General features: G+C 47.3%; 7 protein-coding genes across 7 annotated transcripts; 2 read left to right on the top strand and 5 right to left on the bottom strand.

Annotated features, from left to right (window-relative positions):
* Positions 1–1,320: 1,320 nt before the first annotated feature.
* Positions 1,321–1,560, bottom strand: N7516_010072 (uncharacterized protein; the record flags this gene model as incomplete). The annotated part of the gene is made up of 2 exons (XM_057222791.1): positions 1,321–1,389; positions 1,441–1,560. The coding sequence occupies 2 exons, from the start codon at positions 1,558–1,560 to the stop codon at positions 1,321–1,323; spliced, it is 189 nt and encodes a 62-aa protein (XP_057070012.1).
* A 2,087-nt stretch (positions 1,561–3,647) lies between these two features.
* Positions 3,648–4,647, bottom strand: N7516_010071 (O-methyltransferase; the record flags this gene model as incomplete). The annotated part of the gene is made up of 3 exons (XM_057222790.1): positions 3,648–3,695; positions 3,770–4,510; positions 4,591–4,647. 3 exons carry the CDS (start codon positions 4,645–4,647, stop codon positions 3,648–3,650), a joined length of 846 nt encoding a protein of 281 aa, XP_057070011.1.
* Positions 4,648–5,116: 469 nt separating this feature from the next.
* Positions 5,117–7,333, top strand: N7516_010070 (putative FAD monooxygenase; the record flags this gene model as incomplete). Its single annotated transcript, XM_057222789.1, has 5 exons — positions 5,117–5,169; positions 5,224–5,410; positions 5,483–5,963; positions 6,024–6,244; positions 6,308–7,333. The coding sequence occupies 5 exons, from the start codon at positions 5,117–5,119 to the stop codon at positions 7,331–7,333; spliced, it is 1,968 nt and encodes a 655-aa protein (XP_057070010.1).
* Positions 7,334–7,435: 102 nt separating this feature from the next.
* N7516_010069 (putative solid-state culture specific protein) lies at positions 7,436–8,823 on the bottom strand (the record flags this gene model as incomplete). Its single annotated transcript, XM_057222788.1, has 2 exons — positions 7,436–8,043; positions 8,124–8,823. The coding sequence occupies 2 exons, from the start codon at positions 8,821–8,823 to the stop codon at positions 7,436–7,438; spliced, it is 1,308 nt and encodes a 435-aa protein (XP_057070009.1).
* Positions 8,824–9,134: 311 nt separating this feature from the next.
* Positions 9,135–10,647, bottom strand: N7516_010068 (TauD/TfdA dioxygenase family protein; the record flags this gene model as incomplete). Its single annotated transcript, XM_057222787.1, has 8 exons — positions 9,135–9,243; positions 9,299–9,325; positions 9,381–9,459; positions 9,522–9,613; positions 9,680–9,709; positions 9,771–10,034; positions 10,095–10,371; positions 10,428–10,647. The coding sequence occupies 8 exons, from the start codon at positions 10,645–10,647 to the stop codon at positions 9,135–9,137; spliced, it is 1,098 nt and encodes a 365-aa protein (XP_057070008.1).
* A 2,385-nt stretch (positions 10,648–13,032) lies between these two features.
* Positions 13,033–13,467, bottom strand: N7516_010067 (uncharacterized protein; the record flags this gene model as incomplete). The annotated part of the gene is made up of 1 exon (XM_057222786.1): positions 13,033–13,467. The coding sequence occupies one exon, from the start codon at positions 13,465–13,467 to the stop codon at positions 13,033–13,035; it is 435 nt and encodes a 144-aa protein (XP_057070007.1).
* A 2,036-nt stretch (positions 13,468–15,503) lies between these two features.
* On the top strand, positions 15,504–16,308 carry N7516_010066 (uncharacterized protein; the record flags this gene model as incomplete). Its single annotated transcript, XM_057222785.1, is given in 4 exon segments — positions 15,504–15,520; positions 15,573–15,729; positions 15,786–16,145; positions 16,159–16,308. 4 exon segments carry the CDS (start codon positions 15,504–15,506, stop codon positions 16,306–16,308), a joined length of 684 nt encoding a protein of 227 aa, XP_057070006.1.
* Positions 16,309–17,253: the final 945 nt, after the last annotated feature.

Raw genomic sequence — 17,253 nt, 5'->3', positions numbered from 1 at the left:
CCCCACCTTTAGGGTTAAGGAGCTGCACCCACGATGGAGTCTCCGACCCCCTCCCCCACTGGATTGCCATAGCGACCACTCACAGTCCTAATCACCCTGTGTACAATATGAGTGGGATTCTAGGTACGGAGTACTTATGCCCTTTTCTTTTGATACTGCATGTCAAACATTGGCAATATTACTGAGACTGTCTTGTTCGCCTACTCTGGACATATTATTATCCCCTACCGACTCAAGATGCTTTTACGATTAACGATGTTGCCTGTCTCACTGCCTCGGTGGGTTCGCCAGGCAATCAAACCCCGCCAGGGTTACTATTATTAATATTACCAGATGGTTAGAAATGTGGAAGCCTACAACGTACAACGTATCCATCAGATTTCAGATTTATCTTTATGTTGCAGACGGGTCATTTGATGGTGATATTAGGCTTACAGAGTACAGGGAAGAGGTTGATCGGACAGGTGATAGGGTATTTTACTCAGAAAATCATGTAACTAGGTAACAACTGGTACCGACCATACCATAACACAGTGCATAATACATCGACTCCCGCACAGTTATAAGCCGGAATCGTTCTGTTAAGATCTAATTAAAAGATCAACCTCGCTATCGCCGAAACAAAGACTAAGCCAATAAGAACTAAACTGCCTCGTGCTGAAATAACCCCTAGATCGAGGGAATCAAAGATCTATCTATAGTATTAACTAGTTACCCGGTTCTTGCCAAGTAATCCCACCCCCTGCGGGTGTTGGGTTACCACACACTAACGTAAACTCTTGCTCAACGTAAATTTTATACCACCCATCATTTTTACTACTATTTTATACCCTACAAACATGCCTAAAAAAAACCTAAAGTTGGAGAAATCATTAGCAGTCGTTCTATCTAAATGGCAAGCTCGAAAAAAACCAAAAATAGTACTATTGGCGCGTGAATTCGGCGTTCCTTACAATCTACTATATAGCCGGGTTCACGGTCGGGGTTCTCGCTCGACGCGCTGTTCCTACAATTTAATCTTAAATTCGGATTAAGGTACTAGTCCGGTCCTATAGGACTTTGATAGGACTCCTATAGGACCATAAATAGTGCAAATATTCTTTATAAAAAGTATAGGACTATATAGGAGTCCCATAACTCCTATAGGACCCCCATAGGAGTACTAGGGTAATGGGACCGGAATCTTTTTAGTCCTATGGGAGTAGATGGGACCAGGATATGGGACCAAAATTTTCTTAGTCCCATGGGAGTTGGCAAGGTCTATTCACGGTAGCGCTCGAACGCCTAGACCTCCACTTCGAGGCGCGCTTTAATAGTCCGCTACCTCACCGCCCCGTTGAGGTAGGGCTCCACTAAGGGGTAGATATCCGCCGTAATGGGTTTGGCGTACTTAAATAGACAATCGGGACGCTAAAGGTCGCCCGACATTATATCCTAGACCTGCCTTGCTTTGAGGTAGGAGGTCATGAGACGTTTCCAGGTCGCGAAGTTGTCGCTTCCTGTCAGAGGCTCGATGGCCGTGACCGCTCGGTCAGGCGAGTCGTGGACCAGAGCAGACATGTTTGAGAAAGTGAAGTAGATATATATAATCAAGAGGGTCAAGTTAGTTCTCTGATGATTAGAGACGGCACCCGAGAGTTTGTTCCCGGGCTCATAACCTGCTGTAACTGATAGGAAGATTGATTGTTTTGTTCAGAGGGAAATATGAGGCTATGTATACACCACAAAGTCCAAGTTGATTTCCACTCAACTTGGTTCTTGTATAGACACCTCGGGATTGATTCCGGGGTGCGACTTGATTCCTGACTTGCACCAGTCTCATACACAACAAACTGAAGCAGATTCTCAATGCTAGCCGTGTGCCATCACCTTGCCACCCGAGATTTCAGTTCCTTAAACCAAGCAACTCTGCTATAGTCTTCGTCATCTGCATTAACTCCTCCTTGTGACCCTTTACAATGCTCGAATAGTCCGAGGTTAACATCAATAGCTGAAAGTCTTTCAGCCATTCATTACTGGTAATAGCCACCTTACATGTCACCACCGCCAACGGCTTCCAATGCCGCCGTGACACGCTCACTAATCGATCTATTGCATCCATCATTCTTGAATCTTCAGGATCACCCATTTGTCGCGGGATGAGGCGCATAGGTACTCGGAGATCCCCGGCTCCAAGCATTAATGCGTTCACCCCGGGAACTGCGGCGATGGCATCCGCGTTTTCCAGTGCAAGCTGGGACACGCCTTATTAGCCAATCAAGGAATCGCTAGTCAAGGTGACTGGACTTAATAGGCTCTCGATTTGGATGATCACAGCGAGATTATCGTCCGCTACATGCGCATGGGAGGACCCAATCGGTGCCACGTCTGTAACCCCAGGAACTAATGCCGCTGGAGCTGCGGACTGATCACCGTCTGAGTATGCATACCGACACTTGCTGACAGCTTCACCAGCTTGCTCTGGCGTATCAATATGCGGAAAGATTATCCCTCCCGCTCTTATATTAATGGAACATTGTGTATAAGCTTAGAATTATAGCGATAAAGCTAGAATCCGAACTCACCTGCACCAAGAGCATAAGTTAATAGGTGTGATTGGGCGGATGGCACTCGACAGATCGGCACGGTTCTCCCCTGACTGGAGAGGCTGATAGTCTGAATCAAGCGAACGAGGTTCTCCGCGCCGATAGGCCTGCCAAGCGGACAGAATCCTTAGTAAGCAGACTCTCGACCTGCAGTCCTCCGTGAATGCCAAGTACAGGAGGGTAAACGTACGTATGTTGTGCATCAATCATCATAAAGTCGTAGCCCAATATTGCAACTGTGCGAGCGGAGATGGTGTGTGGGATTGAAACGATAGTACCCATTAAATGCGTAGAATTGCCCGGGCCCAGCTTCATAGTATTCTCTAGAGTCTTGGCCAGGTTCGGGGGGCTGAAAGAGTGACGCCGCACAATAACTTTTCATTTTGTACTTGGCCTGCCTGGCTTAGGGGCGAAAGTCAAGGGAAATGTGGCTTGTGGAAGTTTGCACTTACCTTTGTATTTGTGCTCTATGTCTGAAGTGGAGAACAGAAAGTAATTGAAGTTTTACAATATTTGTTTTTGGGATGACGGTTACTTCATAACGAGCCTACAATACTACATACAGATACAATGCTCTCCTTACGGGCCATACCCATAGACGACGTATCTAATAATTACTTCTAGAGGAATACATTATAACAGCCCTCCTAAGATTACTCCGGCGCTTACGAGAGAAGACAGGAATTAGTCTTCTCGGGTGTCCACTGTTGTATTTGGTCAAAACTAGAAGAATTAAAAGGATTCCCCATTCTTAGCATTCGGACCCTGCCAACGCGCGCCACACCGAATTAGGCACTAGCACAGTATCGTATTTCCAGTACATTGGGTTCTTCGCAATACGGGTGATCCGAGAAACTGGCCAACAACCTTAATACCGATATGTCATGAATAGTTATCAGATACGAGGGGTTCTCCATAAGGAACATATGATCCTCGAACGATGAGAACCATCTCCCGGCTGAGATAACCTAACACACAGGGTAAGGTGTCCCAGACCATGCTCGAGTGTCATCGGCACCACTAACACGGGAACTGAGCGCCATCAAAAGATCGCTCGCTCCCTTAATTCACGTCCACCAGATCCACGCACTTCGACACCTCAACCGCATCCTATATCAAACATTAGCCACAAAGCCAACTAGCACCTCCGAAATCGTCAAAATTAAAGGAAATCTAAAACTCACCATAAGCCCTGTTGGCTCTAACCCCTCCACCAACGCCGTTTTATACACCAAAAACGGATTCCCCAACGAAATACCCCCATCCGAAAGACACCCCTTAAACGGCAAATACGCCTCAGTTTTCTTCACCGGCGAAGCCCGCACATACTCCGAATACTGTGGGTTCCCGGGCCTCTTCATATCGTCCGCGATGACCATAGATCCAGGCTTCACGAGGCCCAGCTCCTCGCAAAGCTTCAAATCATTCAGATACGAGATCTTGGAGTGGTCTAGAAACAACATGTCCCAGGGCTCCGTAGCGAAATCACTAGTCTTTCCCTTCGCGAGACGCTGGAGAGACGCGCGGCATGGTCCTTCCCAGATATCGACGACGTCGTCTAACCCAGCGATAGAGACCAGTGCTCTCGAAATGGCGGTGAACTTGGGATTCATTTCCAGACTGACGAACCTTGGGATCTGAGGCTGGCGGCCTGTTGCTGCGGCTGCTTTGCGGAGAGCGTGGCCGAACATAATGGCCGAGTAGCCGATGTAGCCTCCAATTTCGAGGATGGTGGATGGTCGGTCGGTGGCGATGATGTCGCTAATGACTTTGCCTTTGTGAGGACCGATGTTCATAAGGAAATCCTTGGTGCGGCCGAATTCGTCGATAGCGGCAAGGACGGCTTCCGGGGAGTTGCGAATTTGAGGGAGTTGGGGGTGATTGGAGATGAAAGAGAGGAGTTGGTCTTCGCGGCCATCGTTGCACTGTGTCTAAGTTTAGTGTTGCCAGCGGGATTTAAATGGAATAGTGGAGTTATAGATTGAGATCTGGATGGGGTTCTTACAAAGACATCTTCTTCAGGTTTGTAGAAACCGGTGGGTGAATCGACGCTAGGGGCCATTTTTGAAAGATGGAAGTGTGTGGGAGTCGTTAGTGAAAGGAATGTCGGACGGTCATAGATTAGTGTACGTTTCTACGCAAATTAATGATTTTACAATATCTTTTATATATGTAGACCTAGACAGGTAGATGGGCTACCCCCAAGGTCCGGCCCGCATGCGTCTTTCCGCCCGCATTTAGCAAGCCGAATTAGGGCTAGACACGATGCAACGCTGATCTGCCCGACCATGGCATTCCGATTGAACCACTAAATAAAATACGGTAGTTTGAATGCGGTACTGTAATGATGTTAGAACGCCAGAATATGACGCAGACAACTCCTGGATGGACTGCCTGGAAGCCTATCCCGGATTGACCATGGAGTACTAATATGCTTAACGACTGCTTACGCAAAGATAATAAAAACGCCTTGATTCAAGTATATTCTTGAGCCGACTCGGCTCGGGCCAATGACTTCAAGTGCCATCACCATGGGCGACACAGTTCGAACTGACGTTCTTATAGTCGGGGCCGGTCCGGCAGGGTATGTTGCTATGTCCGTGTGGTCCCTGAAAAACCGTTGACGTTCGCTGGATAGATTAATGGCTGCCGCCTGGATGGCTCAGATGGGTGTGAAAGCGATGATAATTGACAAAAGGTCGCATCAGACGCGATGCGGCCGGGCCGACGGGCTGGAAAGCCGAACATTGGAAATCCTAGACAGCTTTGGCCTTGCAGACAAAGTCTGGGCAGAAGCAAACCATACGGTAGAAATCTCCTTATGGGTGAGTTATCTTCTTCATACCACGTTGGTCAAGGTAGATTATGGTCGGCAGATATCTGACTCCTTAGTTTAGGGTGGCACAGTCGACGGAAACCTCCAAAGACAAAGCGTTACTGCGAATTCAGAGCCCGGATGGTCACGATTCCATGAATCCACGCTCAGCCAAGCAAAAGTGGAAGAATACCTCATGGAATATGTCCGGGCCCGTGGCAACGTTGACATCAGACGAGAGACGACTCCGACCGGTTTAGATATCGATTACGATAAAATCGAGGACCACAGCAAGTTCCCAATTCGCATAAATCTGAAGAGCGCGGCTCCTATATCGAAGCCCCATTCCAATGGCATGGATACCCCGAGTAGTGTTACAAGCAGCGAGCCACATTCGGATGATTCCGGATATGCAGGGATGGACACCGTGGTAGAAGCCAAATATATCGTGGGATGCGACGGAGCGCGTAGCTGGCTCAGGAAACAGCTCAGGCTCAGACTCGACGGAGGAAGCTCAAGTGACTCTTGGGGGGTTTTGGATATTATCCCCCTCACGAACTTCCGTGAGTTCTACCCTATTGGATATCTAATAACGCTTTGCTAAAAACAGGGACTTTGTGCAGCCGATATACGGAAACGGTCCATTGTAAAGACAAAACACGGAACTCTTATGGTGATCCCGCGGGAGCAAAAGCTTGTCCGTATCTACGTTGAGCTCCATCCAGACGTGGCCACGCGATACAGGGAGGAACAAAACAGCGAGGTCCTCATGGACCAGGTCGAGAAGGTTATGCAGCCATATACGATGAAGACGAAACATATCGAGTGGTCCACCATATACACTGTACGCACACCCACAGAATCCGCCATACACTGCACCATCCCCAAAGCTAACAAATACTTTTAGGTAGGCCAGCGGATCTGCCGAAAAATTGGCCTGCATAACCGCATCTTTCTTGCCGGTGATGCGATCCACACACATTCCCCCAAGGCAGGCCAAGGAATGAACGTAAGCATGCAGGATACGTTCAACCTCGGCTGGAAACTCGCCTCAGTTGTCCAAGGCACCTTGCACCCTCAAATCCTCGAGACATACCAACAAGAGAGGCTACCTGTGGCCGAAAAATTGATCGCACTTGACCAGCGGATCTGCCGTGGAATGTGCAGCCGCAGGGATGTGGGTGGCGAAGCAAACCACGGTCGCTTCGACGAGGACCACAAGCGAGCACTGAAGGAAGAGAACTCATCAGCCTCAGGCCTGGCCGTTATCTACCAGCCGAATCTGCTCGTGACACCCACCACCCCTTGCATGACAGGGGCCGGGCTGCTAAATGATGGAGTGGTGCCCGGCCGCAGCAAGCCACCTCTGGCGACAAACCTCCGGGTCGGGGCGCGGATTCCAAGCTTGCTGATCCTTAACCAGAGTGACGCACAACCACGCCATTTGCAGCAGCTTTTGTCCAGCACGGGAAAGTGGAACCTGATTATTTTCGGGGCCGATATTGCGGATCCGCGGCAAATGCGACGCCTCGGCCACCTGGAAGAAGCCCTTGGTTCCCCCAAGTCCGTCACCCAGAGGCTAAGCAATCGAGCAAGCGCGACGAGACCTGGATTTGCATCCGTCGAAATGTATTTGATCCACTGTGCAGACAGACTCGGCATCGAGCTTCACGATCTGCCGACGATCTTCCGGCCTTGGACGGAGGACCACGGGGTAGATTACAACAGGGTATGGGTGGACGAAAAAGCGTACCACCACGCCGGGGGAGGGAAATTGTATAAATCCTTTGGTATCGGACCGGAGGGCTGCATGGTGTTATTGCGACCGGATCAGCATCTGGCATTCCTATCAGAGTTGGATGATATTAAGGGGCTGGAATGCTTTTTGATGTCTGTCATGACGGAGGAATGTCGTAAGCCAGTAATCTGCTAAGACTTATAGCTAGAATGAGACGCTATAGAAAGGTTTAATCTAAAATTCGATCCGAAACTGACGCAAATCGACGCTAGATAACAAAGCTGTCATCCGTATCGACTATGCGTGCAAAGCAACCGCTTTGATGCGTTCGAGATATTCTTTCAACTCGTAAGAGTCTCTGGCCCCGATAGTGATTGCAGCATGGCTAGGACGACTCGACTCGTCATGGACCCAGCCACTCACGATCAGACTACCATTGCGAATCTCGTCCGCAAACCTCTCCTCAAATGCATCTCTAGAACACGAAAAGTCACCCATAGTTATGGCAGCCTCAAACAGCCCGCGCTGGGTGAAATGTCCCAGTAGGGGACCCAAATGGAATGTACCGGTGACCCGGACGTTGAGATCAACGATGAACTGTTCCCCCGAGTGTTCGTCAGTAACAATGTCCACACCAGCCGGCCCATGATACCCTTTGCTATGTAAGAAAGTTGCCACATTCTCCGAAATGGCGGAAAAGGTCTCGCAAAGCTCCGTCTGCTGTCGGTACAAGATTGACCCGCCGATCCAATGTCCCTGCTCGTCGAAGAGCTGCTCGCAACAAGCAATGAAGCGGGGCTGCCCTTTTTCGTGACGAAAAGCGACAGCGCCACCACTGGCCCAGTAATGTAATCTTGAAGTACCATAGAACAAGGATATAAGTGATGATTGGACTTGTTGAGCTGCTGTATCATCGCCCCCAAACGCGCCGTGAGAATATTCTTCACTCGGTCCCTTTCGGCTTCCGTGGTGATCGCAAAGGTACCTATGCCGGAAATGGACTGTGGAAGCTTGATCATGAACGGTAGTTGACGCTGTTCAGTTGATTCCACCATCCGCGAAACCTCTTGTTTCAAAAGAATCGGGTCCCCTGGGTCGATAAGGCAGGTGTCAATAACCTGGGAAGGGGGTGTCGCCAAGCCGGACACAGCAAGCCCGCGTTTCGACAGGATCTCGTAATGGATCTCCGGCTGAACAAGATGGGGAAGATGCGACAGACAGTCTATAGGGACTAAAACGGCAACCTGCGCCCCAGCCTCTAGAGGTATATTTTCCGGGTTGTCCACGAAAGTCAAAGTCGGTTGTTGGTCGGGCGTTAACTGGGCAAAGGTCCGACGGATATCAACATGGCGGGGAGGTAGCTTGTCCATCACTTGGCATGTTATATGATTCGCTTCTTTCTGGATGTTTCTTGGATCAAAATCCAGGATAAACAGTGGCATATTACCCGCGGAGAATGCGTACCGTTGGGGTAACATGCCTGCTGCCATTGCAATCGAAGACGACGCTTTTTCATCGTCATTTTGCAGTGTATACGCATAGACAAATTTTGTCGATGATCTTCCATGAATATACTCAAATTGCAGAGGATAGTAAATTAGGACCGTGTTCAAGTCATCTTCATTGCCGTTTGAGTAGAGATCACGCAGGGTGTAGTCGAGTTTGATGGGAATTGCGGGGTCCATTTTTCGTTGGCCTGGCTGCGTATTCAGCTTGCTACTTTTGGGGAGGTTGTGGAAGAGAGGTTGTGGAAGAGGGTTCAGGTGGCATTTATAAAGAGAGCCTATATCTACGTCTAGCACCTGCCTGTGTGCGGACTTTCCGTTTTCGGAAATGTAGCGATGTGACCTTTCAGTTGGACAAGCATAAATTATTTCGTGATGTAAATATATAGAGAAACAGGCACTTATATTTGCGGTAAAAATAAGGATGATGCATTTAAAGCTATCTGTCAAATCACCAGTCGAAGCTTTTTCTCCATATCACGGTTGACTCACTAGGTTGCCAAACCAAGTGCCTCTCTCCGCGAAACCGAGTTTGCATCATAAAATGGCCTCTCTCCCAGTGAGACAACACGGTTTCCCTGTCGTAGACCGGTGTAGTCACTGTATGTTGTGGTTAGCATGGATATCCACGCAGTGTAGGAGTCCTTTGGCTTACTATGTGGCAGTATGGAAGACGGACCGGCTATGTGCGAGGTTAGAGCGTGTGAAAGAATTAAGAAGGTGGGACTTGCACGTACTTGTCCCAGATGGCGATGTCATTTTTGCTCCAACGGAAGCGGACCTGGAGATCATGGTTCTCGGAAACCAATTTTAAGACTAGAAGAAATGTCAGTGTTTAGTGTTTTCGGTTCATTCAGGCTTTGAGGGTAGCATGGTACAATAAGTTTTCAATATTTCACTTTCATAGTCAGTCACGTCGTCAATCCAACCTGCACGGATTTGGAATCCGGCCGCGAAAAGACTTTTCCACCTGCATATTATTAGCATTGCATTATTGTATTGGAATCGATCTCTCGGGAAGGTGGGCCTCACTTACCCAGTTACGGGATTTGTGCGTACCACAGGGCTAGATGGCTCTTGGTTAGCTGGCCTCGGTTTAGAAAGATTTTGGGGAGCGGTGTGCTGACTGGGAAACCTTGAAATCCACTCCGCTATTGACTGGATTGCCCCGATTCTCAGTGATCAGCTCCATGTCCTGATCTTTCACCGCCTCATTGAAAGCGGGCTGATAGTGAGTGGCTGACAGACTCTCGGCAAATTTCTTCCACGCAGGGGAGAGTCGATCGTAGGCTTCATATCCAGATGCCCAGAGAGTATCTCCTCCAGCATCTTCAGGAAGAGTGACAATCTTAAGGATGGCATAATCCGATGGCACAGGCTCGAATGTGATACTAGAATGATTGAAATTAGGTCAACCGCATGGAAAATAAACGAAGTAGAATTTCCCTTACTCGGAATGCCATCCCTCACTTGCTAGCCTCTTCGCCGTAGGACCGCATCGATTTTTGTAGTACCTCTTGTTCTGCTCGGAAGACATGATTGTGACCTCATCATCAACCTTTCCACCTTCGTCCACAGCAACCCCACGCTTGCTGTTGGCCAGGGGATGTTTATGGAGGCGCGAAGTCTCAGGTCTTCCAGTCAGATGTCCGATTTTGACAGCCAAGGTCTTTTGATCCTCGATGTTCAAGTCCTGATTGCGAAAGAAAACCACACCACGTTGCGAGACTGCTTCAGCGTTAACATCTTGGCCTTCTCCACTTCATGTAAAAAGGTATATCAACCCGTAATGCCCACGTCCCGGACCTTCGCGTCGTCATGCACTATGTCGCTCAATTGCAACGTCGAGAATTCCCGTCCAATGGCAGCGGTCAGGTCAAATGACTCATACTGGTCGAGGCTACCCGAGTACTTGAGAGGTCCGTTTAGTCGGCTTGCATGGTGTGGCTTACTGGAGCGCCCATCGTTGGTAACGGGAGAAGAACCAGCGGGAGGGGCAGCCATAGTTAGTTTGTATTGGAAAGGAACCAATCGATTAAGTACGGAATTTGGCTACTTATATGGCTTTCGGGGTAAATAACACGGCCTGCGACATGTTTGACTACCGTATGCGGTAGGTGACGTGCTCTAAGCCTACCAATGCAACGTTTCATTTATTGCGAGCCGATTCACAAGTGATGAGCCTTAAGAGGTGTGACAGCTCTCTAGCACTCGATGATTAGAACGCAAATAGTTGACCTGCCTAGAAATGATAAGGCCAATACTAGAAGGCTTTTCTGGGGGTAATCATCTCTATTCAGTCAGCAACGACAGAAGCGAAACTACAGGGCCGCATAATTCTAAGCTGGCGAGCAAGCTCGATTCTCGAGTTGACTCAGCAAAGATGAGAAGCGCTCCGAGACTTCCAACGGCACTATTCCAGGTTGGGTGATCGCTTGAATTCTGGCATGAGTAGAAAGAGCAAAGCATCACAACAGTATGAGTGAGGGGTTGGGTTTGCTGTCTTGCTACCATTAATCAAACAAAAGGGGAAGGCAAAGCGGGCTTCCTCAAAAAGAAACATCAGAAAACGTTACCGTGGAAGCGTGGCTGGTGTATCCTTACATTCTATGAAATGGGTTCTTCGTTAGTAAGAACGCGAACTACACTTACTTTGGCCTTTTCATTGGATAAGTGGACCTGATAAGCACCAACACCGAGCACAACTGAATTCAGTTATAACACCACAGCCAATAACAATATGTATTCTCAGCGACGACGGCTTTTGGGATTACGTTTAGACTCAACATAAAAGCAAAGTAGCTGCTCATGCATGCAGTACAATCAGGCAGGCATGGTTCTGTCACATTGCGCATCGCTTTCTCGGCAACACTTGCATGGTATAGTGCTCACAGGAGGAGTTAGGGTATCCTGCATTAGGTCTGGAAAAGGAAAGCTCGGCGGTATGTTCTCAGAGATCGCTTGCCGGCATTGAGGGTCACATTGCTTGTTGCTAGCACTGAAAAACCAGTCTTTCACGGCGAGAAAGAGGGTCTTCGAGTACCTGCTGAGGATGATTAGCGGAGGGCTGAGCTCTATCTCGTGGACTAAACAGAATATGGATTGCATTTCCCCCAACCAAGATGCAGGTGTCTCCCTCTTGAAAATGTTTGAGTATGAATGGGTTGCACGAAATAACAAGACATAGTCTTCAAATATTGCAATGCACAGATTGAACCGTATTATTCAACGGTCTTATGTGTATCCTTATCGCGAATGAAATCCGGTTCGGCAAGTTAGACTTACTCTAATCTAGGCTTGACCGGTCGTAACATGTAACACCCCGTTGCAATTAATGTGCATTAAACCCCATATACTTCTCCAAAAACGGCAAGTACAAAAGTGAGCGGTCGAGCTGCCGCCGAACCCGTGGGTCTCGCTGGTACAACTGACGCCGAGAAATTTTAGCTCGGGGCAGTCATCTGGCTTTGGTGTGCTATTGGCCAACATGTATTTTCTCCCCACTCTGATGTTACGTTGTGGCCATAACCTCGAACGCCGCAAGTCATATCTGGGTTCGCAGATTAGGCTTTGAGATCGGGCCTTCTTTTGCTTTAATTATTTGGAAATCATCGAGGAAAGTTAGACACTTCTTCAGTCTTATGACGTGCGACCTTACAGTGGATGAAGCATTAGCTGCTTAGGGGCAGAAAATTTCCGCTGACGACATCATCTCTGGAGGCTTGTAACAATTGACCGAGAATTGAGGACATACAGTACTTCCTGCAACCAGCAACATCTCCTATTTCTAAATGAAAATACGTTTATGTCCTACGTTCTGCAGGACGATACAAGGTCGCAACTGGAATAATTATATTTCGAAACGCCACTAATTTGAACTGATGTAGAATCCCAAATCTTCGTTAGGTATTTTAAGTCATGTTCACGTCATGACTCAAAATTTATTGCCAATAGCCATACAATAGATAATACCCACTGCACATTCATATCGCGGCCTTTAGGTGCAATATTTGCACTAATTCATTGGAAGCTCAGCGGGATTATTCAGGGCAATAGATGGCTTTTGAACGTGGGTAGTCATGTGGTAGAGCAAGCTGTTAGAATCTTTAGTGCGTTCTAGAGGATAATTAAAGACGGCACTAACATCAGTCAAAGACGATAGATAATTGAAGAATTGACTCCAGGTGACACACGTGTTATGCACTTTAATATCGTGCTTGGCAAACTTGCAGGGTGTTTCAAATTGGACGTCACAGGAGAACAGAAATTATGCGCAGTCCAAGTGCTTGTCAGCTCAACAGTTTCGCGAACTCCAGTGGTGAGAAGCAGATATAGCAAAGATTGTGAGTGAGTAAATTTGATACCGCCGCTTTGTTACTCGTGAGCAGTTTAATCCTGTAGTCTTTCAATCCCACGAACGACTTCAGTGTATGCGCCATTGCCGCTAGCTCCGCGGCAAATGGATTTTGCTCTGTCCTCGCCCAACGTGACGGAGAAGACCTTCAGTCTCACTTTCCGATAGCGAGGTGGTTGTTTCTCGATCGCAACCCCGAATCCCACCAGCTCATTCCGTGACGAGCTGCTGAACGCGATTTGCATTGATCCGCCTGGTACAGTTGACCCTTCGGAGATGGGCTCATCATCAGTTTGCACGCGTGCTTCCCAGGGTGCCAGCGTAAACGGATTGATGATTTCCAGCGATTCCATCTCGATGTTTTTCATCGCTTCCGCTACTTGGTATAGTGGTGAGCGGTGGTCTCTCCTGAACTTCCTGATCCGGTCCAAGTCGTGGCTTTCAGCCTTTATGGCGGTTGGAGTGATCATATAGTCCCTCGAGCTAACAACAGAAGTAGTTCACTCTGTAGCTACGGAGCCACTGGACTGGTCAACAGATGGCTGTAAAACCTGGCTTGTGTGGCCGCGATTTCCGAGGATAAACTGGCCAATGACCCGACGGAAGCTTTCAGTCGGTTCATTGCCTCCACGAGATAAATTGTAAGCCGATGAATTCCTCGAGAAGCGGATCTAAGATAACGATACCAGTTTTCCATGTAAGTCCATTGTGTTCTTCTGTGGCTGCGGTATTGGACCTCTTTGATACCTATGGCACCTTGTGAATCCTCATAGTTGCTTGGTCTTAGTAATGCTGCTGTACTAGTAGGTTATTGGAGTAAAGGAAGGGTATAATAGCATCCACCTTAGGACAATCATAAGCTTTTAATGTAGAATCTATTTGATGGAATATTGATAATGAAACCTAGTAGATAGATTCTTGATGATTGAGTTGGACAAAGAGGAGAAAGAGAGAAGGGGAGAGATCTATAGTTATGGATCTGTCATCATGTGGCTCTGTATGCCTTAGGCATTCAGGCATCAATCCAGGCACCCAACAAAATACGATCCATATATCTAAGATCATAAGCGTCTTGGCTGATACATGAGATAAGACAGCCTTTTGCTATATATGGTATATCAGGTCTTTCGTTTGAATCGCATCCTCGGTGTCCGTCTTGATATTCCGCAAGATAAAGCATGATGATGTAGCATATCGTGATGGCTATAGTCAAGATCCATCCAATCAAAGTAGGCCGTGAAAAATCTTGCGGTGCCAAAACCACGAAAATAGACATATTAAAATAGCCCATCTTGCTAGCATCGTAACATGCTCTAGACCGAAAGTGTGGGTAAGCCATGCGTTCAAAAGTATAATTTCGTGGAAAAAGCCCTTACTTCAATAAAATCATTAATTCACGTGTGTGATGCTTTCGGCACCGGGTTGTTAAAAACAGCAAACTTGAAGAAGAGAAAGCAAGACACACTATGGCTGCTATGGTGGAAATTCTAAACTGGCCGAGGTCGGTAAGCTCATACTACGACGGGGTATAGCGCTCAATGACAAATGCCTGAATTTGGCCTGACATGTGCCTGAATTAAGCCTTGTTTTAGACCGCTTTCAGGCCTGTCTATACAGTGTACTGTAACCAACTCGGCATGGAATAACTAGGCGCCGTTAACCCATAAAATGAGGCTTTTCGCATCTCCATACAAATGGCGACATCTCCATATTTTAGACAGTTTGCAAGTATTAAAAATGAAGCTTTTGATCCTATACCAGAGATATCTCCACTTTTTTGAGCGGTTTGCAAGTGCTTCATTTTTAACTTGCAAACCGTCCAAAAATATGGAGATGTCGCCATTCATATGGGGACGAAAAGCTTCATTTTCATTCAGGTTCTGCCGGCTTGATATCCACCAATAACTAAGGGGTAAAGGGCGGTACGTCAAATAAAGGAGGCGGTATGATTAATTTAAAAGGCGGTAGCGGAAGGGCACTGTAGGCAACCAGTGTAAATTGCTTATTAAGCGACCTGTAATAGTAATTCATGTATTTTCATTTTTCTGCCAGGCCAAATTCAGGCATTTGTCATTGAGCGCTATACCCCGTCGTACTCATACCGTTCAGGCAGGAGGATCCATGGAAGTAGCAAAAAGCTAGTTGGTTAATCATAGCATTGAAATCCGGCCCTTTTTTAAGGAGTCTCGTACTCGTACCTAATTGATAAAAGAAATGGGCAGACGTAAGTACTGAGCCGCAATGCAACAACAATGAGATTGTAGGAGCCTGCATTGTAGCGTAAAGGAGTTAGATCCATCGAGTCTGATTGAGAATTGATTTTGCGACACGAAAAATGGTGGAAGTATCTTTTAAAGCTTTTCTCCTAATGTTTTCTCTTTGTAACGTACTGGTCATAAGGTCACTAGACAGATCTACTTGGCGATCGAACTGTAGTCGTGCACATACAGTTATTTACATCGGTCACTGTCACCTACCTTCAATAACTACAAATAGTATAATAAAGATGTATCCTATTATTGAGTATATTTAATATGTAGAATTCATAGTAAATTTCTTAATACAACCAGTGAAGAGTATATTGCGAAGACCAGTGCGGGAAAGACAGTGACGTCTACTGTCGTTACAGCGAGGATTACGACAATGGCTGGGACCCAATTTGTGACGAGCCCGAGGTCGTCTGTGACGGTGTAGAGGACAGGTACAAGAATGTGACGGAGCCACCTGGGCATGTCCGCCCGATTACTAATTGCGCGCGCAAACACCACAAGTTTCGCGCTGGTCACAGTCGGTGTACTGGCATCTGATGGCCTCCAAGGCCAAGAGTTTTTGGGCAGACTTGTACACTACGAAAGGCATTGATCAGGAAAATATCAAATGGGAAAATGTCCATCATTGGGAGTGTGCGCCTAGCGACGATACATGTGCATACCGACACTGGGATTATAACTTCCCTGTGGCCGACGGGTATGACAAGGAAGACGTACTCAACCCGAAAGACGTTGTGTCAGACGCTCACAAGAATGTCACATTTCTCAGCTCTGAGATGACTAGGGTTCCGGATCTTATGACTAAGGGGACTTTCTCACTCGATGCTGATGATTTGGTAGAAGCATTGTCGCTTCCAATCTCTATGGTTGCGGACGCTGTTGATAGCATAGGCCAAGGAAATTGGAGAGGAAATCGAGGAGGCCAAGCGGGAGGCGATTCTAATGGCTTTCCTGACTGCCATCTTCTTCTTTATTCCAGTAATTGGTGAAGGTGCTGGTGCTGTCAGTTCCATGGCAGCTATTGGCCGAATTGTTGGGTGAAGTCGGTAATGTCGCTCTGGACATTTACACCATCGTTGACGACCCCGATAACGCACCAATGGGTTTGGCCTTATTCTCTCCCCATTGGCTCTTACAGATGCAGTGGCCATCGGCCGAGCTGCCAGTGCGCGCCGTTACATGATTACATGCCTGCGGACGATGTAGACCTCCGCACCGGCCCATAAAGCCCATAGCAAATGGGCTGGTCTTTGGGCCAGTCCTTAGGCCCATCGATGGGCCTTGGGCCTAGGATAAACGCCCACTAGGCTTTTATGGGGGCCCAATGGGCCTCAAACAATACAGAAATGCCAATTCTTAGCAGATTCATAAGTAATGCAGATTCTTCTAGTATTTTTGAGTATTTAAATTACCGTCTAAGACCTAAGTTGACCGAGTCTTTATGGGAATTAAGTCAATCAATTGGTAGAATTGACCATAGATGGGATTTATGAAATTAATAAGATTAATAAGAGTAATCAATCTATAGATGTGATATCCAAGAAGAAGAAGAAGGTACTTATATAATAACCTTAAAGTGGCATTTGAATAATTTTCAAAGTTTAGATGCACCTACTTCTGTCTATATGAAATATATATATATGCACATTTATAATCTATCACCTATTGAACCCCCGTATTAGGCTAGACTAGGGCCAGCGGGCCGAGATCTTCCAAGTAAACTGGCATTATTCAGCAGGTTTATGAGCGCTAAGACGGGATTTATGTATAGAAATGGTCTTTGTTGGGGGCCTCATAGGCCCCCACTAATGGGCCATAGGTTTAGTTGGTCTTTGAAGGTAGGGCCCATAGCCCATTGCTGGTTGGTTTATGGGTCTAAGGTCCTGGCCCAACTCGGCCCATTGCGGAGGTCTAGGACGATGTATCTAATTTGAGCGAAGGTCTGAACGAGAGGCTGAGTAAAGTCAGCAACATTAAGGATGTGCG

This window comes from Penicillium verrucosum (assembly GCF_028828655.1).
Source record: "Penicillium verrucosum strain IBT 35672 chromosome Unknown utg000004l_segment0_segment0, whole genome shotgun sequence".
In the NCBI taxonomy this organism is placed as follows: domain Eukaryota; kingdom Fungi; phylum Ascomycota; class Eurotiomycetes; order Eurotiales; family Aspergillaceae; genus Penicillium; species Penicillium verrucosum.
Note: the sequence above shows the minus strand (reverse complement) of the source record. Positions and strands in the feature narration are given on the sequence as shown.